Consider the following 24147-nt stretch of genomic DNA (forward strand, 5'->3'; position numbering starts at 1 on the left):
TTTATGGAAACTTGGTCAGATGTATTTTGGATCAGAACTCTATTGTTCTCCTGACATAGAAAAACATCAAAGTTACAAAACTATTGTTTTAAGCATGACTGACTTTTTTTGTAATTTAATGAGAAGTGCTATTTTACCACATACTTTACAAGGTATTAACCAAAAACGTCAAAACTATGGAGTTTGGTCGACAAATGGACTGGATATTGTGATTCTGTGGTTGCCACATTGTCTGAGATATTTTCTTACTTGCTACAGTTGTTTTGTTAGAATTGATTTGCCTTCAAATGTCTTAGATATTTTTTCTACTCTTTTACTTGACTTAAGGTTACAATGTTTTTCAACAATATTCAAACAGGCTGGTGATAGTATTTCTGCTTTTTACAAAACAGAAAATTGGGTAATTGACATTGATGAATCATATGGCGGTATAACAAGTTTACCCAAATTATGTCATTCAAAATTTTGCGATGTAATGCAATTAATTCATGATTCAGTTCATTGTGGAGAAGCCAAGGAAGTATTTTTGGCTGAAAACCCGTATACAAAAAAAGAAATATTTACTTTAGTTCATCAATTTTTCAATAATTTTACTCAAGTCTTAAAAAAACTCGCATTTGATAGTTCTGATGAAAATTCTGAAAGGCCAACTGTTGTTTCTCAACTAATCTACACATCAGATGTAAGCAAAAATATATCTTTTAAGACTGTTACATTGGAACAACGTTTATTGGCAGTTATGTGCAATTGTCATTACACAGCAGAATCAGTTTTACCCGATTTATTTGAAAAAATGAAACTTCAAGGATTTAAAATTGAAAATGAATTTGTAAACAATACTAAAAATTTATTCACTACTTTAAGTTCTAAAATTTTTGATCAATATAATGAATTGAAATGTGATCCCTTAGTTGGGACTATTGAACCCTCAATGTATGTTCTTCATTTTGACTGGGACAAAAATTTTGAACCTGTCGATATAAAACCTTATGCCAAAGAAATTGTAATGAATTTAATAGGAGTCAGATCAGAGTTGTATAAAGTGCCTTTTCCATTGGTTTATAAAATAATGTCTAAAATTGTAGACACTGTAGCTGAAGAGCTTGCAAGACTTATGTCATGCGTTAAAAAGTTTAGTATTGCAGGAAATATACAAGCCCGAGCTGACATTTTGTCAATAAAAGAAGCAACCAAATTGTATATATCTGACAAAGGAAATAAATTTTATGAAGAAGCATTAAATAGTATACCATTATTAAAAAAAGAAGGACACATTTTAGTCAATGAAATTATAAATAAATTTAAAAATAACATGGCATTACAGTTATTCAGTCTTGTTAATGATTCAAGAGTAAATGAATTTTAAAAGTATATATATTTATTCTAAGTTTGTATAATATCAAATTATAAAAATATTTAAATTAAAAAAAAATTTATTATGTAAATATTTAAAAATTATAATAATGAAAAAATTCCTTGCTACTAAACTAGTAAGTAAAAAAATAATTTTTATTAATTTTCAAAATGAATTGAAAAAATTTGTATTAAATATTTTTTGATTCTACAATGTCTACTCTATAATTATACACTGCAAAATTATTTAGTAATAAGTAAATTGTAATAATATTTGAGCTTTTAAAAACTTATCATGTATCAAAAAACATTTTGCAAAATTGCTAAGACTTTACTAAGTGTATTATAAATTATGCAATAATTGTTAATCCTTTTGTCTGGTCCAGTTTATATTTATTAGTTTAATTTCCAGTAAATCTTGATTTTGTGCTTTTTCAGTTTTACCAAAATCATTAAAAATTGACATCTTTTAAGTTTATAACACAAAAGCTTTCATTTTTACGGCTAAATTACAAAACTTAATTGTAAACAACAATAAGCACTAAATTTTGATAACACATTGTAGTACTCTTTTGAATGAAAAAAATAATTTAAATTTATTTGATGTAGAAATTAAAGAATTAAAAAAGAAATTTAAGTGCAGGTAGTGAATGATAGGTAAATTTTTTTTTAAAAAGGTCTAATTATTGACCGTTAAATTTATAAATTAATAACGAGCGGCGGACGAATTTATAAAAGGGGTAACTTTGTTGTTTTTTTTTGTTTAATTTAGAACTTTTTTCTAAATTTTTGTGAATTTTAGTGCAAAATATCAATTATTCGTACATTTCATTTGATTGATAATTTTTTATGTTAATTTTTTTACTTATAATGGTATCATAGAACGTTTTAATTCTAATCAGACAAGTTTTTGAGTTTTATGTATTTTATTAATTAATTTAAATATTATCATGGATTGAACAGAAATTTTCATTATTCTAAGCCCGAATGTTTTCCAGGCTATATTTACAATTTTTTATTTTAGGTTTTTAAATTAAGGTTATTCAATTCGAAAACTACAATAGAAAATTTTTATGCTAGTTTATATTTTTTAATAGTTCGTTTGATATATTTACACAAAAAATTTTTATAAAAAAAAAAAAAATTAGAATAACAGTATGAAAAAGTTATTGTAAAACACTATTTTTTTTTTTTTTTTTTTTGTTATATTAAAATTAAAACATTAATGTTACTCGATTGCTGTACAAGATACTTTTGATAAATTTACATAGGTTGAGATATTTCTACTCTAGATTTAGATTCATCCTCTGCTTTTTCTCCCAATTTGGGTGGATGATTTAAAATTTTATCAATAATTCCAAATTCTTTTGCATCTGACGGATTCATAAATTTATCTCTTTCCATACTTTGCTCTAAAAAAAAAAAAAAAAAAAAAAAATAATTAATAATAAATAAATTGAAATTTTAAAAGCAGGTTTTTCAAATTTACCAATTTTTTCAATGGATAGGCCAGTATGTTTAACATAAAGATGATTTATTTGTTTTTTTAATTTTAGTATTTCTTCAGCTTGAATTTGAATATCCGTTGCCTGACCCTGCACTCCTCCTGAAGGTTGATGAATCATTATTCTAGCATTGGGAAGAGCATGTCTCATTCCAGATGCTCCTGCAGCAAGTAAAAGACTGGCCATACTACATGCTTGTCCAACACACCTGGAATATCGAGGTAAGTTATTTTTAAATTTATATTAATTTAATTTAAAAATTTGAACTTTTACATAAAACTCGGTTGTGGGTTAATTTTTAATTAAAATTAAATTAAAATTTTTTTTCACATTTTCTTCTTTTTACCATTTTAAATTAGTTTTTGTTTAATAATACATTCAATACTATTAATTTCAAAAATTTTGAGAATATTCTGATGCTAATATAAATTAAAACCAAATTTTTTCTCATAATCAAGCCTATTAAATTTAACTTCAAATTATAATATATATATATATATATCAGTTTCATCTATTTGTTTTCCAAGAATAAAAGCTTGTATTATAAATACTATCTTTTATAGTGCTTAATAGTTTGAAAATGGTGGTAAACATAAAATTTTTTTTTTTAAACTTAAATAAATAAACAATGTTAATATACCTAAGTAAAAATCAAATCGAAATCAAAATTAAAACTAACCATGTTGCTACAGGTGGTAAAATGTATTGCATTGTATCATAAATTCCTAAACCAGCAGTAACACTACCACCGGGACTGTTAATATACATATGTACAGGCTTTTTACTATTTTCTGATTGTAAAAACAGTAATTGTGCTATAACTACACTGGAAAGTTCATCATGTATCTGTAGAGAGGAAAAAAAAAAAAAACTTAACATTTAACTTCTTTATCATATTTAAAAAAATTTTTTTGAATTACATTTACTTACTTGACCCATAACACAAATTATCCTTTCTTTAAGGAGCCTTGAATATATATCATAAGCTCTTTCGCCTCTCCCAGTTTGCTCTATAACTACTGGAATTAAAGGAACTCCATGCTTAACACCAGAATGAAATTTAACAATAAATCCTTGATGAGCTTTACTAAATAATGTTTTACATGTCTGAAAATAAAAATTATTCTCATTCATTAATCAACATTAAGCTAAATTGGTAAATTACTAAACTTAAGGTAAAAAAAAAAAAAAAGAAAAGTAAATAAATAATTATAAATTTCCGTAAAGGAGACAAGCATTTATTAAACTTACCTTATTCTTTAAAACATAGCCAAATTTATAAAGTGATTTCATTATTTATTGTATAAATTTTGCAATCAGTTACTTGTTCGACATTAATATCATCTGTTTTACTTACAATAAATATTTGTTTACATTAGCAAAAAAAAAAAAAAAAAAAAAAAAATTAATATTGGTTATTTTGCTCTACGCAATTTCGTGGCTGTAAAAAAAAAAATAAATAATCATGGCAGACGTATATTATTTACAGAGTAAAAACTTTTGTCTGTCTTTATTTATTCATTTCGTTCTGATTTTTAACAATTCGAAAAAAAATTAATGGATCTTGTTTGTTTAAAAAAACTATCTTGTAATCAAGGAGCTATACGAGCTGTTCGATTTAACGGTAAGTTTTTATTTTTTTTTTTTTCGTATCTGATGAATACGCGCTCAATTATAAGAACATTTTAAATTATAGAAAAATTAAATTCTAATTTTTTATTTCAATAATTTAAATCATTTTTAAATGTTTTTTTATTAGTAATAGTAAAAATTATTTACTTTAGTTGATGGGTGTTATTGCTTAACTTGTGGATCAGATAAAAAAATTAAATTATGGAATCCTTATAAATCTTTACTTTTAAAAACTTATGGCGGACACGCTAGTGATGTGACTGATGCTTGTGGTTCATGTGATAATAGGTTAGTTAAAATTTTTACATTTTAATTTGGGTTTACGCTAAGTTTATAACTTTTATTTTCTCCAACTTTTTTTTACAACTTTTAATTCAAGCCAAATAATTTCATGTGGATTTGATAAGACTGTAATACTATGGGATGTCTCTTCTGGACAAATTTTAAAAAGGTTTCACGGACATGCTGGAAAAGTTACTTGCATAAAATTTAATGAAGAATCTTCTGTGGCTATATCAGGATCTCAAGATAATACAGTAATATTTTGGGATGTTAAAGGCAAAAAAAATGATCCAATTCAGGTGTTTAAATATGCTCAATTATGTAAAATTAAAAATTTTTTTTTTTTGAAAAATTTAACGGTTTTAGGTTTTTTCAGGTGCTCAAAGATGCTGAAGACTGTATAAGTAGTATTCAAGTAAATGGTCATGAAATTTTAGTTAGTTCTTTAGATTGTTGGGTTAGGTTGTATGATATACGAATGGGAAAATATTTTGCAGATTTTATTGGAGGTGAGGACGATTTCAAATATTTTTAAATAATACTCTTTTAACCTCTTTTATCAGTAATAATAATTTCTATTATCTTAATTACATTTTTTTTTAGATTCAGTGACTTATGCAACTTTTACCAGAGATTCTCAATGTTTACTTTTAAGTTCAGAAAATGTATTGAGATTATTTGATAAAGAAAATGGAGAAATCCTTTCAGAATACAGTGGACATAATTCTAAAGATTATTTAATTGAATGTTGTGTTAGCTTAAAAGATAATTATGTACTATCAGGATCTGCTAATAAGAATTTGTGGTGTTGGGAACTTCTTTCTAGCAAATGTTTCAAGTTGTTTCCTCATGAAAATGAAAATATAGTTCATTCTATTTCTCCTCATCCTACAAAAGAATTATATGCAACAGCCGCCGGAAGTAACATATATTTATGGGGTGAAAATAATAAAGATTAATAATTATATTAATATTCTTAGACTTTACTTTAAGCAGAAAATTTCTTTTTATAAAAGATATTTTTTTATTTGTATAAATTAAAATATTCGCGTCTTTGTAATTAAGTGTCATTTTTTATTCTAAAAATAATATACATTAAACAAATATAAAAATTGTGGATAACAATAAAAAGAAAAGGTTAAAAAAAAAAAATTCAAGAACTGACTATTTTATATAATTATATTTATTTTATTCATTAATTAAATTAATGCTTACATTAATAATTTCAAAAATTTTGTAATATTTTCCAGATCTTTGTGCTATATCATAAGCAGTTTCATTATTATCATTCTTTAAAAACGGTTTTAAACTAAAATTGCTTAACAATAATTGAAGGACTTCTTTAGCTTTTCCATTTGAAGCAGCCAAATGAAGTGGTGTATGCCCTATAATTAGTAACAAATAAAAAACAAAAATATTAATAAAATTGTGAATAAAATTGATTTTTTTTCAATCATCAGATACTCTTTTATTCTCTTCATTTCTTAACTGTATTAACAATAGTAATTTATTTTATCAAAAAAATTTTTTAAAAGAGATAAAAACTTACAGTGTTTAATTGTAATTTACTGTATACTTTAAAATAACATACAAATACTAAATTTTTTTCAAATGAATTATTACTTGACAATCTAAGACTTTGACATTGTTTTATTTTAAAGTTATACTTTTTCTTTTTTTCTTAGATTTTCTTAGGTTATAAATATTTTCCCACCTCCTTTAGTTTTGCAATTAATATCAGCTCCTTCATCTAAAAGCTTAGCAGCACACAGGGCATTATTCCATTTACAAGATGAATGCAATGGTTGCCAAAGATCTAAAGTTTTTGCAAATATATTTCCTCCAGCTGATATTAGAAACTAAAAAAATAAGTATTTTAAAAATGTTTACAAAAATGAAAAAAAAAACATTTTTTTTGAAAACAGTATGTTGATATGTAATTTTAAATATTTAAATTCTTAAAATTTAGTTGCAATTATGTTTGATTTTTTTATTTAAGTAAGAGTCTTTTAGTTTTTAATTAAAATTATTAGCACTTTTCAATTTATAATGAGTTTTAGTATTAAAATAACAAAAAATACTACAGAATTATTTTTGCTAACAAAATAATAAATAAAATATTTTTGTAAATGAATATACTTCTACAACATCAGGATGATTATTGTAACAGGCTCTGTGTAGTGGGGAATACCCATCTCTGTCCTTTACATTTATTAAATTTGAGTTTTCTGCTAATAAATTTTTTGTTGAAATCAAATTTCCATTTTCGGCGGCCCACAAAATTTCGGACTCTGAATTTTCTTAAAAAGATGAAAAAAAACCGTTATTTGAATTTCAAAAAAAAAAACTTAGTATGAAATTGTTATAAAATTTTTAATGAAGATTTTAAATACTTGCCATGAGGATTTACTTCTTCTATAATTCCATCATTATCGTCCTCCCATCCACTTACTTGAAAATTAGAATTAAATTCTTTTTTTTTTAAATTTGAAATTTTTAAAATATTTTCAATTTCTTCCCTGTTCCAAGTATTTTCTTCCTCATCTGACGACATGCCACTAATTAAAAAAACAAAAATTCGGATGCATACATTTTTAATTTTAATATATAAGGTACTTTAATATATATATACTATTGGTACAGTGCATACATCAAAACATTTAATTAAACGTAAAAAAACGTGGAAGGAGAATTTTTTTTAAGTTGTAAACAACGTACTCGGTACGCATTAAGTTGTCGCCAAGCTGGAGAGATTTGCCATTTTTATGTAAACGTTTATATTTATGTTTTCCGGTAGATATTGATAAGATAATAACTCTAAGATTTATAATTAAAATAATTTCAGGTAATTTTAAAGCTATTAAAAAGCCGTGTATTTAATTAATACTTTAAATAAAATAGTGTGATTTTTTTCCAGTATGATTACCGACATTCAACTTGCAATCTTTGCTAATGCATTAGGAATTACATTGTTTTTATTGGTCGTAATTTATCATTATGTTGCTGCCAACTACAGCAAGTAAGAAAAACTTTGTGATTAAAAACATCAAAAAACCAGAAATGCATTATTATGTAATACAATCTTCAAGTGCAATAATGCTCTGAAGTTAAATTTTCAACTTTTATCTTTTTAATGAAAGCCCAAGATAACTAATGTTATAACAATATATATTTAAATGTAATAAAAAATTTTATACAATTGTATATTCTCTTTTTAATATTTAAAAAAATGAAAACAAATGTAAGAGAAGCATCTACCTTAATTTTAGCGGCTTATAATGGTTCAGTAGTTAAAAAAGGTTGGGATTATTCTATTTTATCATTACTAAGAAGTCCTAAAAGTAAATTTATGCCTCGTGGGACTGTATTTCCTGGAGGAACTGTTCATTCATTTGATGCTAATGAAAAATGGCTCAATTTATTTTCTGATTCCATAATCAAAAATCATGATATCTCAAAAATAAAAGAAGCACCTTCTATTCTTAATAACCAGGTAGGTTTAATACCGAAATTGCTGTCTTTAAAAATAACTGCTATTCGTGAAACTTTTGAAGAAACTGGAATTTTACTGTGTAAAAAAAAAGATACTTCTCTAAAATATGATGAGCTATCTTCATTGCTTTGCCCAAATAATATAGGCATTTGGAGAAAAAAAATCCAACTGGATCCTTCAGAATTTTTCATTTTGTGTCAAGATCTTAACTGCTATCCAGATGTTCAAAGTTTAAATTTATGGAGTAATTGGTTAACACCTTTTAATGTTTCCACAAAGCGCTTCAACACATGTTTTTTTATTGCATGTGTAAATAAAAATTTAAATATTGCACCTGATGATATTGAAGTGACAGAAGTTTTTTGGTCATCACCTGATGAATTAGCGACTTTACATAAGAACAAAGACATTTGGCTTCCTCCACCTCAATTTTATGAAATTTCTAGATTGTTAAGATTTCAAAATATAGATTCTTTAGAAAAGTTTTCTGTAGATAGAAGTCAAAATGGGTGTTATGTGTGGATGCCTGAAAAAATAGAAACATTAGATGGTTCTGTTTACATTTTACCAGGAGATGAATTGTATGAAAACACAAATTACAATGAATTTAAAGGTAGAGAAAAAATAAATAGCACAGCTGAAGAATTTAGGCTCAAATTTAATACTTTACATAGAATAGAATCTATTACCAATTCGGAAACTAGAATAGTTATTCAAAATTATCATCCTAAGGATGGTCACATTCTTCCTCAAAATTTCTGATGTTTAAATATTGGGAAAGAATAATAATTCATAAAAAAATTTATCAAAACATTTCATTTGTAGTTGGGATAGTTCTTAAAAAATAAACGTGGGTTAGGGTAACTTTAAAATTTTTAGTTATAAAAGAAAATTTTTCTCAAATGTTTAAGAAAAATTTAAAATATAAACCACATTTTTAGAAAAGATATATAATTATAAAAAAAATAAACACTTAAGTAATTATTATGAAATAAAATTATAATATTATTTTGAATAATATAAATATACAAATTTAGTCTCAATGTTAATTTAATGATAATTGAAATTTTTTTTATAAATGACAATACCTTTAAAAAAAAAATCTTTATCTGAGATTTCCTCATTTAAAAATTAACAAGCAAATCTGTGATGGTGAAATGGATTAATTCTTTAAAAAAAAATAAATAAATAATAATAACTCAATGTTGGTTTAGTACATGAATAAAAAAGAATTTCATAACAAATCTTGTATGCAGTGTTTTATTATTAACAATTTTTAATTATTATTAAAAGCAAGAAGTTATAAAAAAAAAAAAAAAATTGCAAGATGATTATTTTATACTTATTATCTGTAAGTAATTTAATACATTTACTTCATTGAGCAAACAAATACTTTCAGTCTAAGTTGGTTTATTTATTATTATTATTATTTTAAGCAGTTTAGATATCATATGATGTAGGATGTGTAGGAAAACTTTTAAATGAATTTAGTACATATATATATACATATATATTAAAATATATTTATTTTAATTTTTTTAAATAAATATTTAAAAAAAAAATTAAATATCATTAAACAGCAGGAATGCGTCCTGAATTAATAACAGATAATAATTTCTTCAATTTGGATTTTTTTCTTCTTGGCCGCATTCTATGCCTATGAAATCCAAAAGCTGTATAAATAATTACACAGAGTAATATAATTAACAAAAGGGTAGGATAAGACGCGAGGTTTGATTCTGAAGTGTTCATATTATTTTTCCACTCCCAAATATTATTAATTTCATCAGTTTGGCTTCCTTTTAAAACAGGAAATTGCCAGAGAGTCAGTTGAGATTCAATATCAACAGATAAAAGTTTTTGTGCCTTGTAAAGATTTCTGAAACAAAAAAAATTAAATTATGTTTTTTAAAGTTGAAAAAATGATTTAAAATTTTATATTTTGTATAAAATATAAAATATATAAAATGATATAAAAAGTAAAAAGAAAAGAAATCAATTAAATAAACTGATTGTCACTTAAAAGGTATTGACTGACTGGAACTCTACAAGAAACTTACTTACGTTGGAGCTGATAAATTTAATGGCTCTGGCAATGCCCAAGTTAAATGAGGACAAGGAGGTAAATCTTTTGTTTGAGGTCCACTCATGTAATTTTCTAGTACTTTTGAATAGTGATGTAAACGATTTCCTTCCATTCTTTGCGGCCATTGAATAATCTGATTAATTCCTGAAGAATCATTGTTGTTAAAAATTGATGGTAAATGACCAGTAGAAGTGTAATCTAAAATTCCATCTAACATCCAAAAGCAATCTGTAACAAAAATATATGATATAAATAATATTTATTTTTAGTAATAATTAAAGTAAAACAATTTTTTTTTTACCTTTTTGCAAATGGCTATTGTCCAAGCAATTGGAATCACCATAAACTATAACCTTTCCACTTTTCTCACTGAACGCCGACTGATAAAATCCTAAAATGGGTATTTTTTCTAAAGAATTTTCAGGTATTCCTAAAAAATCTCTTCCTTGATCTTTTAATTGTACTTTTGTCAGTATTCCCGTTTCTGGAAACTGTACAATCGATGTACCAGATGCGTAGTACATTTCATGATCTCCCAGTTTAAAATTTCCTTCGTAAACTTTATCACCAAAAGCTATTCCCCAAGATGATAATAAATCGTTTAAGGCAGGTACATTTGAACCCCCTGTATCTGGCATCCACCACTGTCTAGTATTTTCATCGTAAAATTTTACTTTTTTCATAACAGATACATTGTACCAGTCTGCAAAAACAACAAGCGAGAGACCATTATCAACATCTTTCTTTAGTTTAGCTACCTCTTCAGGAAAGTATTCTTCTTCTGCATCTACTAGTAACAAAGTTCCGTACAATGTAGCGTCAAAACAAGTATAGGGCGAGCCTAACACTTCCACGTAATAACCATTATTACGAATGTGTTGATACATGTCTTTAAAGTTAGTGTGAATGTGATCACCGTTCCAATCTAACGGATCATTTTTCATTTTTAAATTATCACGAGGAAAATATCCCGGAGGGTACCTTAAATTATGATACTGATCCCATAATATACGTTTATGCCTTGGAGGAGTAGGAATGATTTTAGCTTTTAATGATAGTTTCACGGTAGATGAGCGAGGTTCGCTTTCGTTGTCTTCCGGAGGAGATTCGACGGTTAAAGTAATGTGGCCTTGAGCAATTCCTTCCCAACTTTCAGCGTTTTTTGAAACAGATATAGTGACTGCCAACCAACCGGACCAAGGCCATAATACATCTGAATAAGTAAAGGCTATTTCTAAATATTGACCATTGTGTGGAATATATGGAGACCATATGGGTTTTCCTAAAACTTTGCCAGAAACACCCATTCCATTTAAAATAGTAACGTTGACAATAGTTGGCATTCCGCTGTAGTACAATGGTTGAGTACAATATGGCCACATGTACTGGCATTCGCTTAAGTCAATATAACTAGGACTTAAACTTACTTGAGGCTTGTAACTATTTAAAATTTGAAAAGCCTTCAATAAATCCAGTTTGCCATGTCCTTGTTCGAACATATTTATTCCGGGTAATCGGCGAGCGGAAGCCATTAGCGCTTGTTTCATACTTGCAGGATTAATAACATTACCTCGATGTAAAACCCCACTGGCTAAAAGTGTTATGGCTCCAGCTATGACAGGAGATGCCACACTAGTGCCAGATAAAGTTCTGCAGTTTCCTTTAGTGTTTGATCCTCGAACTGCTGAACCGTAAGTCACTATATCTGGTTTTACCCTTCCGTATCCTTGGGGTAATTCCCATGTTGTCATGCCCCGTGAGGAAAATTTCGCAATTTGATCTTCAAAATTAATTCCACCCACTCCAATTACGTCCATCTGATCGGCGGGATTATTTAACGTTCCATATAGGGGTCCGTCATTACCTATCGCTGATACCATAATTATGTTATTAGCTGTCAATTCCCAGACTTTATCAACAAACGGATAATCCATGAAATCTGGGCCTCCTATGCTCAAATTAAGAACACTGATTTTTTTAAGAATGGCATAGTTGAATGCGTCTAAAAACCAAGAAGTATATGATACCTAAAAAATAAAATTGTATTTAAAAATATGAGCTGAATGTTTTACAATTTTTACTTATTTAATCACATTGACTTATCAAAAAATATTTTTAAACTATAATTTTAATAAAATATTAAGAAAAAATTTGCGGCTTTAGGGTAATTTTAAGTTTAACTTAAGTATTTCAAACTAAATATTTTCAGCACACATTCATAATGAATTTTGAAAATTTTACATGATAAGGCAAACAGATGGTAAGTCAAAATGTTAATTATTATAAAATCAAATCAAAGGAAAAGACATTTTATTTTTGTAATGTAAAAAAGCATACTTGATTATTAGTAAAAACTCTGTAAATATGAAGTTCCGCATCAGGAGCAAAACCTAAACATTCCTTATTTGAAGCAATCACTCCAGCAACAAATGTTCCATGTCCTAACCCATCATCCAATGTTTTTTCATTTGTCCAATTGGTTCTTTCTTTTACTTTTTTAAAATGAGGATGAGTTTTAGCCAAACCTGTGTCAAAAACGGCAACTTTAACACCATGACCTGAAATTCCCATACTCCACAAAACATCAGCATGTAAAATTGAAGTGATTTGACGAGGGATGGCTCTTAATAAACGCCTATTTGTATGACGCCCCGGTGATTGCCAAGCTTGTTCCTACCCGATGAAAAAAAAAAAAACTCACTAAGTGAAAAATTAAAAATTTTCTTTTAAATATTACTTACAATTGATAATCCAGATCTTCTAAAATGTCTAGACTGCCATGTGTTATAATTGTTGCAAGTCAGGTTTGAACATTTAAACGGTTCTGTCAAGTTAACATATTTTAAAGATCTGTGAACAATTTTCTGAGGAGTGACTCTTTTAATAGATGGATGGTTATTTAAAGCATCAAGTCCATTTGAATGATCTGTTCCTTCAAGCTGCCAAATTATAATAATATGAACATAAATAATGGCAAAATTTTAGTACAGTCTTTTTTTTTTTTATTAAGAAAATTAAAAATTTAAGAAGAAAAAATATGTTATACTTAACCATAACAACATCGAAATCACTAGGAAAATTACTTGCTGGATTACTTCTTTTCATAATTTTCCAATTGGCAATTCCAGATTTATTTAAAGCAGCTTCAATAAACTTTTTTCTTGTTGATTGCTTGTAATATCCATTGAAACCCACAATGTATTCTGTATTAAATTTTTATATAATTAAAATAATGTGTATTTTGTTATAATAGCTATTATGATGTAAATTATAAGAAATTTTATTAATAAGATTAAGTAAAACTTATTTCTATAGTTTATAATTAATAATTAATATTTTTATCTGATAAGTGACTTACCATTTTTTACTATGTTAGAAGAAAACTTTGTATTAATAAGCTGTACAGAGATAGAATTACTGCATTTTTGTTTGTCTTTACCGATTTCACTTCCATTACAACATACATTAACAGTAGTGAAACAAATCAACATCACTACCAGAAAGAATAGGGTCAAAGTTGGTGACAAACCAATTTTAAACCCCATTCTCTCCCCATATAATACCTAAATGACAAAAAAATTTAATTATTTCATATTTGTATGCATGTGTTCTTAACGTCTAATATTTTATGTTTAAAATTTTCAGCAAAGCAACACACACACATATATATATATATATGACTACATGGTTAAAATCTAAAATTATAATACAGTACAAGTGTTTATTTATATACTTTAAGCAATGTATAGAGTAAATAATATGTATAATGTGTGTTAATAATATTTTACAATTTTAATAATGTTGCACCCAACATTTATCAATAATTATTTTTAAAAATATTCTTTAACAAAAAAGTACTAATTTAATACTATTACTAGGTAAAGGGAAAAAAAACTAGGGTCTTGATTTCTTTAATGTGCTCTTTTTTGTATGCAATCATGACTTTTCTCCATATAAATATTATAAAATATGAATAAATAACTATTTTAATTTTATTACTTATTAAAACATTAACGGAAACATTGAATTTTTATTCTAATATTTTTATTTGAATTAAATGAAGGACAAGTGTATGTTTGCATCTAAAATCAATATTAATTATTTTTAAGCACTAACTGCTCAGAAATATTTGTTCATTATTCAAATACGATTGTATCATATATATAAATATTGTAAAATTAACATTTAATCATGTTAAACAATTTTATATTAAAAAAATTTTTTTAACAAATTTAATTTGATTGAATGGTTTTGATAATATAATCTACGCATAAAAATTTTAGTTATTACGAACAGAACCTACATATTTACAAAATATAGATGTTGTATTAATTTAAATGCATCGGTAATACATTTAACAGAGTGATTAAGCTTTAATAGCTTAAAACGAATAAATTTACATAATAGTTTTAATTCTTTTTAGAACCTATTTCAATTCAGGGCCCCAAACATAAATTAAAATTCTTTTATTCGATTTGTAAAGTTGGCTATACTAATTAAATACAATTATTAAGTGCAAATGTATAAGCCACTCACAACATACTAATTGTCCTAATTCTTGAACAGTAAGTCTTGAAAAATAAAAATTTTAATTTTTTTCCAAAATTCAATTTAATTTTTAATTAATTACAGTATTCTTATAATACAAATTAATTAAATGTGTTTTTTTTTTGTAAAATTGAATAATGTCATTGTTAAGTTTTAATTTTAATTCCATTACAATTTTTTAAAACAAAAGCTTTGATTTTTTTTTTTTTTTAATAGAAATTTATCAAAAAGATTCATAGATAATATTGAAATTTTCTTTTTTAATTTTTTACATTTTGAATGATAAAAAGTTTATTATATTTCATTTTAACATTAATCAGTACTTTATTTTGGTATTAAAATGGTAACGCCTAATATTTAAAACTTAGTTTTTTATTTCGAAAAAAAAATATTATGACGTATATATCTTGTTAATTGAAGACAACAAAATTTTTATTTTTATTTTCATTTTCTAATTTAAAAGTCGGGAAATTAATTTGAAAATATCATTTAGTTATTCATTTAGTTTTGTGCTTTTTTATTAGAGACAAAAAAATATTTTTAAAAACATATATATTTAAAGGAGTTCAATTATTTATTTATGAAGAATATTTAGTGTCAAATTTATTTTTATCAACACACATATTATTACGCTTTTGTTAAATTTCTTAGTGATAAAGAAAATAATTATTTATTTTATGAAGATTTAAGGTAATTAATAAATTAAAAATTAAATTGAATATAAAATATTTATTTTTGTTTATTTACAAATTGATTTCAATTAGATATAAATAGTATGATGTAATTAAGACTAACAATTTCACAAAAAGTAAACATATAAAATCAATTTTTCAGGTTTAAGGAGTAGGCTAGCTATGCTAGAGATACCAGTTAAACTTATTGTAAAAGCCCCAAATCAACAGATTGAGGATCAAACAATACATTGTAATTTATCATGGACCATTAAAAGGCTTAAAGGGTATCTTTCGGAAGTTTACCCCAGCAAACCTGTAAGCAAATTATTCTGTCTATTTTAAAAATTGATAACTTTGACAAAATTTTTTTTTTAAATATTAATTAAAACAGTTATATAAAGTTTCAAGACCAATTAAAGTAACACAATTATATGTATATATTTTTTTTTAAGTTTATCTTTTGTAAAAAAGGAAATTTGATTTTTTTACACCCTGACTGTATAAATCTGCTTTTTTTTTTTTTGAACTTTATTTTAAAATTTTGCGAAAAGATTCATTTAATTAATATTGGATTGAGTGAAGAAAATTGGAATTACAATTCTATTAATATCCTTTTATTATATATTCTAAACAAAATTTATTATCTAATTTATCACTTAGTTACATAATAATATTTAAAATGTTTGTTAAATAAAAATTTCTTATAAAGCTTCAAAGAAAAAAGTTATTTTAATCAGGTGAATTTTGCAGCCATATCTTAAAGTTTTTCTTTTAAATTTTTATTTATAAATATTTATTAATAATTTTTATGTTTTACTATTACAGATTTCATATTCCTTTTTAAAGTTTTGCTAATTAAATATTATGTTAAGCATAGAAATTTAATATATCATAGGTAAAAAAAGATGTGACATAAATACACCAAAGTTTTATTTCTAAATTGAAAGTAGTTTTTAACATTTTATAATTCACAAAAAGTAAAAAAAATTTCAAATTAAATTCTCTGAAGAAAAATATTAATTTTTATAGTTCATTATTGTCTCTATTTTTTTATTTATTTAATTATAAGCTAAATTTCAAACTATATAATTGTGAAATTCAAACAATGAATATAAAATAAATAATCTATAATAACATATATGATTAATTTTCTGATTATAATTTTATTCATTCACAAAAAATTTATACATTAAGAAAACTTTTAGTTTAAAAAAAAAGAAACATAAATTTATTTAATTTTATTAGTCTCATAAATTTCCACTTTTGTTTTCATGAATGAAATATAAAACTATTTAAAAAGTACAACATGTAACTGTTCATTTTTCTTATTGAATATAAAATTTATTTTGTATCATTAAAAAAAAAAAAAAATGTAAAAACTATTATTTGTTTTACTGAGTCATAAAAAAAGATGTATAATAATTTTTTTGAATTATATTTTTAGAATACAGAAGACCAAAGATTAATTTACTATGGACAATTACTTAGCGACAGTGTAACATTAAAAGATGTATTTACTCGTTATGAAGCAGGAGAAGAAACACATACGGTTCATTTAGTTTGCATGCCATCCAAAGAAAGCCTGAAAATGCAAGCGAGAAAATTATCAGAGGAAAGTAAAAAAAAAGTGCTGGAAACTAGTTCAAATGAAAATTTCTCTGGGCAAAGATTACAATTGAATGAAAGTGAAAGCTTGTCAGAAACTAGGATAGAGCAAGAACCAACAACCATGAGAGACTACATCCAAGCTACTAACTATCAAAATTGGTTAAGCGGATTTTATTCTCAAGCACAAAATACCAATGATTACGCCCAGCAATGGGCTTGGATGCAACAGTTTTATGCAAATTATTATTTAAGTCTGTACATGAACATGTAAGTTTAAGAATTATTTATTTTCATTCATATTCGTTGACCATTTTAAATTTTTTTTTTTGTTAAAGTTATTGTAATTGTTTTCAGGGTGGCTCGACAAAACGGATTGAGAAATGAATATTCCGATCCTAGGCAAGCAGAAAATGCTCATAATATTGAAAATCAAGGAATTCGTGATGAAGATGAAGATAATCATAGAGATTGGTTGGATTATTTTTGCATTTTGAGCCGACTTATTGTTTTACTTGCAATTTTATATTTTTATTCTTCACCAGCCAGATTTCTTATTGTTTCATCTCTTGGTATGGCACTATACCTGTAAGTAATACAATATTATTTTTATATTTTTCAAAGTTGAAAAAACTAAAATAAAAATATATTGAGTTTCTATTTTTTTCTGATTACTGGGTTAAAGAAAATTTAGAGCTTCTTGTTTTATTTATTTACATTTTTAATACAAGGATTGGGACTTTGTAGGGGACCTCTCAAAACATTTAAAATAAAACTCTTTTTTTATTATTAGATAATTATATTTAAAAAAAAAAAATTGTTTGCATCAAAATATTTTTGATTTAATGAAATCAATGTATGATTAAACTAAATTAGATTTTTGAATTAATTTAATTCTGAATGCTTTTGTGCTATTCTAAATTTATTCATAACTTTGCTCAACCTTGGTCTTTAAACTCTTCTGAATACATCATTTTTCGATTATATTATGCTAAAAATCAGATTATTTTTCTCTTAAATTTCCATTACATTAACTTTTTACACTTAGCCTATAGTATCCGATAGTACTCACTTACATTTGACTTGATACAAATTCCATTTATATGCTATTTGAACCTTTTTATTTGTTTAACTGATGTATCTATATCTTGCTAATTTGTACACGAATCTTTTTTCATGATATTATTTTTTAATTTGGGTTAATAAGCATGAATATATATATTTTTTTTCCATTTAAATTACAATTACTAAATAACAAGGTAAATTATCATTATTTTTAATTTATACTTTTTTAGGCATCAAATAGGTTTTTTCAGGATTAATCAATTTCAAGGAGTGGAAAATAATAATGAAATAATTAATAATAATTTGGCACCAGAAAATAACAACAACAACAATAATAATGGTTTAAATGAAGACATTGGTGAATTACCCGTTGCAGAAAATGGTTTAGATCAAATTGAACCTGAGCAAATAAATGCAAATCCAGAACATCCTTCTTTTATAACTCTTACTTGGACTTTTGTATCATCATTCTTTTCCTCTATAATCCCAGAGACTCGGAATGCTCTATAAGTTAACTTTACATTCCTGCAAAAGCTATTGGCCTTCTAACAAAAGTGTTAAATATTCCGCCTTAATTGTAAATTATTTTGATTTTTAAACATCATATTTTGAAGCTAATGAATTTTTTCATTTAAATTTTAAAATTCATGTTAATAATAAGTAAGGTACAAATGTGATTTTAAAAAAAATAAATATAAATAATTATTAAATATAAATTAAAATTTATTTTTAGCTTTAAATATATATGTATATATATTTATTTATGGATATCATATATATTATGTATCATGTACTATGAATACAATTAACATCTAATTGATTATTATATGATATAAGTTTTTAGTACTAAATTATTGTTTATTTATGATTTGGTTTGAAATTAACATTTATATTTGTAATCTAAATATAAAATAAAAAAATATTATTTAGGTAAAAGATAATTCGGATATATTTTATTTGTAATTTTTGTTTATTTAATAATTGGTACATATGGTATTCATGAAACAACATGAACAACAAGTACAAATATTATAAAGGTTATTATGCTCTTGCTAAATAAAAGATAAACACATAACAATATTTCAAATTAAAAATAAAAAGTTACCTAATAAACAATTTGTTCGAATGTAGTTTATGTTTTTTAAATGTGATTATGAGTACATACACTGTGTGCTTGTGAATCTTCTGGACGGGTAAGTTATTTAAACATCATTTTTTTTTTTTTTTAAACAAAGTTTTGCAATTTTCTATCTTTAAAAAATTTAATAATAATTATATTTATTCTCAAGTTTAATTCTAGAGAGAGAGACACTCGCCTACCTTTGACATAATTTTTATCTTGTGGCCAGCCATTTTGAGACCGTAAGTATATTTTGATGGTATATTAAATAAATATTTTAAATATATAGAAAGAAATTTTATTATTATTATAATTTAATTTTTTGCAAAGATTCGATTCGACTACATACATATTTCTTCTCGTGTTTGACTCTTGGAAAAAAATTAAACGTTTTAAAATGTTGACATTTTTTCTGTATTTTAAATTATACAAATTTCAGGTAATGGCGTTAATGTTGATATAAGTAAAAAATAAGAAGAATATTAAATAAATTAAAGTTTTCGTGTTGTATAATTTTTAACAAAGTAATTTCATTAATCAGTTAAACAACTTTCACAATCGTATTGGCGCAAATTTTATAAAATGAATTTTTTAATAAGCCAAAGGAAATTTTGCTTCCGTTTAAAGTTGGTATTTAGCAATGGACAATGTTATTCTTATCTTCAGTTTATTTTTGAATTATTTGTTGTTATAATTTTAATATCTAATTTAAAAAAAATGATTAAAGCTATATTAGTTTTTAATAACCATGGAAAGCCGAGGTTGACAAAATTTTACCAACATTTTAATGAGGAAATGCAACAACAAATTATCAAAGAAACGTTTCAACTAGTTTCGAAAAGGGATGATAACGTGTGTAATTTCTTAGAAGGTGGAACATTAATTGGAGGTTCTGATTATAAATTAATTTACAGACATTATGCTACCTTATATTTTGTGTTTTGTGTTGACAGTTCTGAATCGGAATTAGGAATTTTAGATTTAATTCAAGTGTTTGTGGAAACTCTTGATAAATGTTTTGAAAACGTATGCGAACTTGATTTAATTTTTCACGTTGATAAAGTTCATTATATTTTAAATGAATTAGTGATGGGTGGAATGGTTCTCGAAACAAATATGAACGAAATATTAATTAGAATTGAAGATCAAAACAAATTAGAAAAACAAGAATCAGGGATAATTGCTGCTCCAGCGAGAGCAGTGTCAGCTGTCAAAAATATGAATATTCCTCAACAAATAAAAGAAATGAAATTGCCTGATTTACCACAAGCGATAAAAGATTTAAAATTTTGACAAGATATAAAACATGAATTTATTTGGAAATTACTGGGGATAAATACTTTTATTACAGTATAAAAAAAGTTAAGGACATTCAAAACAGTAATTTAAACAATGTAAATGATTATAAATTTTTTTTTATTAATTTATACATCGGTAGAAATATGATATTCTAAATTTAATTTTATAATTAATTTTTTAAGAAGTGAAAACTCTGATAAATTGGTTTTCATTATTAAAATGAATTATGTAAAATCAGTAATTAAACAAATTTATTGTATCACAAAATTTAAATATTATAATTCAGTTAGTAAAAATCAATCGAGCAATGATGAATCGTAAAAAGTAAATTATTTTAAATTATTGTCTTTAAAAAAATTTTACTTTTCTCAATGATGAAAATTACCTTTTAAGTAATTTTAACACTTAATAATTTCTTACTAATTAAATTTAAAAATATTTTTAAAAAGGTAATTGTTAATATTTTAATTTTAAATGTATTAAATTGATACTCTAAGCATTGCAATCATGCATTTTCATATAATATAAGTTAATAAATTTTTTTTTTTTTTCTCTTTTAAAAACTCTTAATAAATTTCTCCTATTAATTACATTAGCTGATCAGATTACTGATTTTAATAATAAAGTTTTTTCATTTTATAGTGGAAATAAATTTAAATTAGATTATGATGCATGCAAATAAACTTTTTTTTCGTGCCACTCTATCATTTTTTTTTTTTCTTTCATTATTTTTAAATATTTTAAAATATTTAATTCACTGAGTATTTTTAAATTTGGGAGTTTTCCTTGTTTGCTGATTTATTGTAAAATTAGGTATAAAAAAGAAAGTTTTTTTTTTTTTGTTTTTTACAGAAATTAATTTTTTAACAATATCAATCTAAGTCATCATTTTCTTCTTCGCCAATGCTGAAGAAATCTGTGAAATGCTCACATTGCCATGTCATTCCTAAATCATCTTGTGGAGCTTTGAGAATTTTAGTTACCAGCATATTATCAGCTAAAATGATATACCTTTTTGATCTAATATTATTATCCAACCAAGGCACAATAATATCCATGCCCAAAGCTTTAGTAAATCTTTTGGTAGGGTCTCCCCACATAAGAACAGTGTCCTCACAACCTAAATAAGTACCCCAAGCTTGATGTGCGAATGGATCATTGGTCGCAATGCAACATATATAATCCACTCCTCTTTCTTGAAAATAATCAAGTTTTTGTAACACTAAAAACAAATGCCTATTCCAACAGTCCGGCGTAAAGGATCCAATAACCCCAATAACTAAAATTCTACTTTTTTCTCCAATATCTTTTATTCTGACAACGTTATCAGGTGATTCATAATACATTCTAGGGCCATAAGGTAAAAAATCTCCTACCGAAATGGCTTTAGGTTCGGGTGTTTTTTCTTTTTTTTCAACCTCCGTATAAATTTCCCCCTCTATTTCATATTCTCCATCTAAGTTATAATAAGTATCTTCCGATGAAGATGAAGACATTTTTCACCTTTTCCTTGGATTAAAATTAAAAAACAACAAAAAAAAAAAAGTTTATATATATATGTATATATTTTTATTATTATTACTTAAAAGTAAACAAAATATTTTTTTATTTATTTTTTTTTTTTTACTAAAGTTTGTTTATTAGAAAAATTAATCATTTAATAAATGGATAAACATTCTTGAATTGAAAGATTTAAAAATACTTTTATTTTGTTTCTTGTATTTTTTTTTTTAGTTAGTTTTCAATATAAAAAAAATAATAAGGAAGAAAAATAAAAAAATTATTCATAAATTTATTATTATTATATATTTTTATTAAAACATAATAAATTTATTTTAAATAATAACATGTTAATTTTATATAAACATTCACGACGATAATATAACAATTTTCAAAGCGTTTTTATTTTTTTATCATAAAACTAAATTTAAAAAATAATATATATATAAACATTATAAATGTAAAAAGTTGTTAATTTTAAGGATAATTAGTGAATGCCTTCTAATGGTGAATAAGATTTATATTGATATAAATCAGATCCTCCGTATCCATATAAAAGTTTTCCTCTTCCATTGGTATCATAATATGGATATCTATATTTTGGCCTAAAATTTAAAATTAATTATTTTATTACATATTACAGCTAATTAAAATTTTTTTTATTTCTTTTTTACATTTGTATATACATAAACTAAAATTTTTAAATGTATAAAATTATTATTATTATTATTATTATTTAATATAATTTAAAATACGAGCCTTTCAAAATATTGAAAATTTGGAGCTCTTGGTTGCAATGTGGCATTGGCTGACTCCATAAATATCATTAATAATATTGCCTGAAAAAAAAAATAAATAAATAAATAAATTTTATTTTTTTCAGATGCCAAATTCAGTTTAAATCATTTTTATTGTATTTTAATAAATAATAATAATAATAATTTTTAAACATGTTATTTGGTTTTTATAATTAAAAAAAATTATTATTCAAAAGATTTAATATATTAGTTATGGGTTTTTTTTTTTTTGTTATATTAAAAAATATTATATTCTTTTATTTTATACATAAAATTAATAGGTAAAGGTTACGTAAAAAAAAAAAAAGTGAAAGTAAGAGAAAATAAAAGTTAAAAAAAAAAATAAGGTCAAATTCACGTTATTATTTTTATTTAAAAAAAAAAAAATTCAATTTTATTGTTTTTAAAAATCTTTGAATTATTTTTTAAATTTTAAATATTTTTTTTTTTTCTACGATTTTTTTCAATTAAATATTTATTTATTTGAGTTTTTTTTTGATACTTACAATTTTTATTAAATTAAAATAGGACTTGTTAATTTCGTTAAGAAAACAAAGACAATTTTTTTTTTTTTTTTTAAAATTTTCTTTATTAATCTACAAAGTTTTTTACCTAACTTTTAAGTTTTTTTTAAAAAAAAAAAGTAGTTTCGTTAAATTTGTACTTACCAAAAATAATTTAAAAAATTTTAAAACCATTTTTTATATCAATATATATATATTTCCACTATCAAAAGTTTTCTTTTCTCAAAAAGAAAGTGAGTTAAAAGTTGATCGAAATATGTGAGTATTTTTTTTTTCTCCATTTTATAATTGTAAAAAGAATTATTTTTTCATATTTATTTGTATTCATTTATAATTCATCTTATAATTCTCTTTTATAAGTTAATAAGTACTGAAAAAATCTGGGGAATCCCATTTGGTATCATAATACCACGTGGCAATTTATACGATTTCTCAAAGAGAGAGAGAGAGAGAGCCAATTGGTATAGGTATTTTTTTTTTTTATTATTTTATTGTTATTATTTATTTTAATAATTTAAAATTTTATAAAAAATAATAAAAACAATCCGTGATTTTAATAATAATAATAATAATAATAACAAAAGGAAAGAAGTTATTTTTTAAAAAAAATTTTTTTCAAGTAAGCGTTACTACCAGAAGAAAAAAAAAAAAAGTTTTTATTTTT

The 24147-nt window shown here is 24.2% G+C and overlaps 9 protein-coding genes across 9 annotated transcripts in view; 5 read left to right on the forward strand and 4 right to left on the reverse strand.

Moving 5' to 3' along the window:
* The window catches only part of Phum_PHUM379640 (exocyst complex component, putative), a gene marked incomplete at both ends in the record, with an annotated part of 3298 nt that extends 1540 nt beyond the window's left edge, over nt 1-1758 (forward strand). The window contains 2 exons of the mRNA XM_002428363.1: nt 20-1279; nt 1693-1758. Of these exons, the coding sequence (XP_002428408.1) occupies nt 20-1279; nt 1693-1758 (1326 nt within the window). The remainder of the gene's footprint in view (nt 1-19; nt 1280-1692) is intronic.
* Nucleotides 1759-2616: 858 nt separating this feature from the next.
* Phum_PHUM379750 (ATP-dependent Clp protease proteolytic subunit, putative) lies at nt 2617-4151 on the reverse strand (the record flags this gene model as incomplete). The annotated part of the gene is made up of 5 exons (XM_002428364.1): nt 2617-2765; nt 2843-3066; nt 3538-3704; nt 3789-3965; nt 4110-4151. 5 exons carry the CDS (start codon nt 4149-4151, stop codon nt 2617-2619), a joined length of 759 nt encoding a protein of 252 aa, XP_002428409.1.
* A 264-nt stretch (nt 4152-4415) lies between these two features.
* On the forward strand, nt 4416-5731 carry Phum_PHUM379760 (mitogen-activated protein kinase organizer, putative; the record flags this gene model as incomplete). Its single annotated transcript, XM_002428365.1, has 5 exons — nt 4416-4482; nt 4643-4778; nt 4870-5071; nt 5149-5281; nt 5376-5731. The coding sequence occupies 5 exons, from the start codon at nt 4416-4418 to the stop codon at nt 5729-5731; spliced, it is 894 nt and encodes a 297-aa protein (XP_002428410.1).
* A 108-nt stretch (nt 5732-5839) lies between these two features.
* On the reverse strand, nt 5840-7364 carry Phum_PHUM379770 (ankyrin repeat domain-containing protein, putative; the record flags this gene model as incomplete). The annotated part of the gene is given in 7 exon segments (XM_002428366.1): nt 5840-5851; nt 5988-6157; nt 6318-6347; nt 6487-6631; nt 6912-7061; nt 7183-7330; nt 7345-7364. The coding sequence occupies 7 exon segments, from the start codon at nt 7362-7364 to the stop codon at nt 5840-5842; spliced, it is 675 nt and encodes a 224-aa protein (XP_002428411.1).
* A 326-nt stretch (nt 7365-7690) lies between these two features.
* On the forward strand, nt 7691-9027 carry Phum_PHUM379780 (Nucleoside diphosphate-linked moiety X motif, putative; the record flags this gene model as incomplete). Its single annotated transcript, XM_002428367.1, has 2 exons — nt 7691-7791; nt 8019-9027. 2 exons carry the CDS (start codon nt 7691-7693, stop codon nt 9025-9027), a joined length of 1110 nt encoding a protein of 369 aa, XP_002428412.1.
* Nucleotides 9028-9837: 810 nt separating this feature from the next.
* Nucleotides 9838-13456, reverse strand: Phum_PHUM379790 (membrane-bound transcription factor site 1 protease precursor, putative; the record flags this gene model as incomplete). Its single annotated transcript, XM_002428368.1, has 6 exons — nt 9838-10144; nt 10330-10579; nt 10653-12378; nt 12689-13024; nt 13093-13290; nt 13403-13456. The coding sequence occupies 6 exons, from the start codon at nt 13454-13456 to the stop codon at nt 9838-9840; spliced, it is 2871 nt and encodes a 956-aa protein (XP_002428413.1).
* Nucleotides 13457-15674: 2218 nt separating this feature from the next.
* Nucleotides 15675-18753, forward strand: Phum_PHUM379800 (uncharacterized protein; the record flags this gene model as incomplete). The annotated part of the gene is made up of 5 exons (XM_002428369.1): nt 15675-15679; nt 15741-15888; nt 17018-17448; nt 17536-17766; nt 18474-18753. 5 exons carry the CDS (start codon nt 15675-15677, stop codon nt 18751-18753), a joined length of 1095 nt encoding a protein of 364 aa, XP_002428414.1.
* Nucleotides 18754-19760: 1007 nt separating this feature from the next.
* Phum_PHUM379810 (AP-3 complex subunit sigma-2, putative) lies at nt 19761-20656 on the forward strand (the record flags this gene model as incomplete). Its single annotated transcript, XM_002428370.1, has 2 exons — nt 19761-19802; nt 19991-20656. The coding sequence occupies 2 exons, from the start codon at nt 19761-19763 to the stop codon at nt 20654-20656; spliced, it is 708 nt and encodes a 235-aa protein (XP_002428415.1).
* An 878-nt stretch (nt 20657-21534) lies between these two features.
* Nucleotides 21535-22158, reverse strand: Phum_PHUM379820 (Peroxiredoxin TPx2, putative; the record flags this gene model as incomplete). The annotated part of the gene is made up of 1 exon (XM_002428371.1): nt 21535-22158. The coding sequence occupies one exon, from the start codon at nt 22156-22158 to the stop codon at nt 21535-21537; it is 624 nt and encodes a 207-aa protein (XP_002428416.1).
* Between the last annotated feature and the right edge of the window lie 1989 nt (nt 22159-24147).

This window comes from Pediculus humanus, genomic scaffold (genome assembly GCF_000006295.1).
Source record: "Pediculus humanus corporis 1103172107855 genomic scaffold, whole genome shotgun sequence".
In the NCBI taxonomy this organism is placed as follows: Eukaryota; Metazoa; Arthropoda; class Insecta; order Psocodea; family Pediculidae; genus Pediculus; species Pediculus humanus.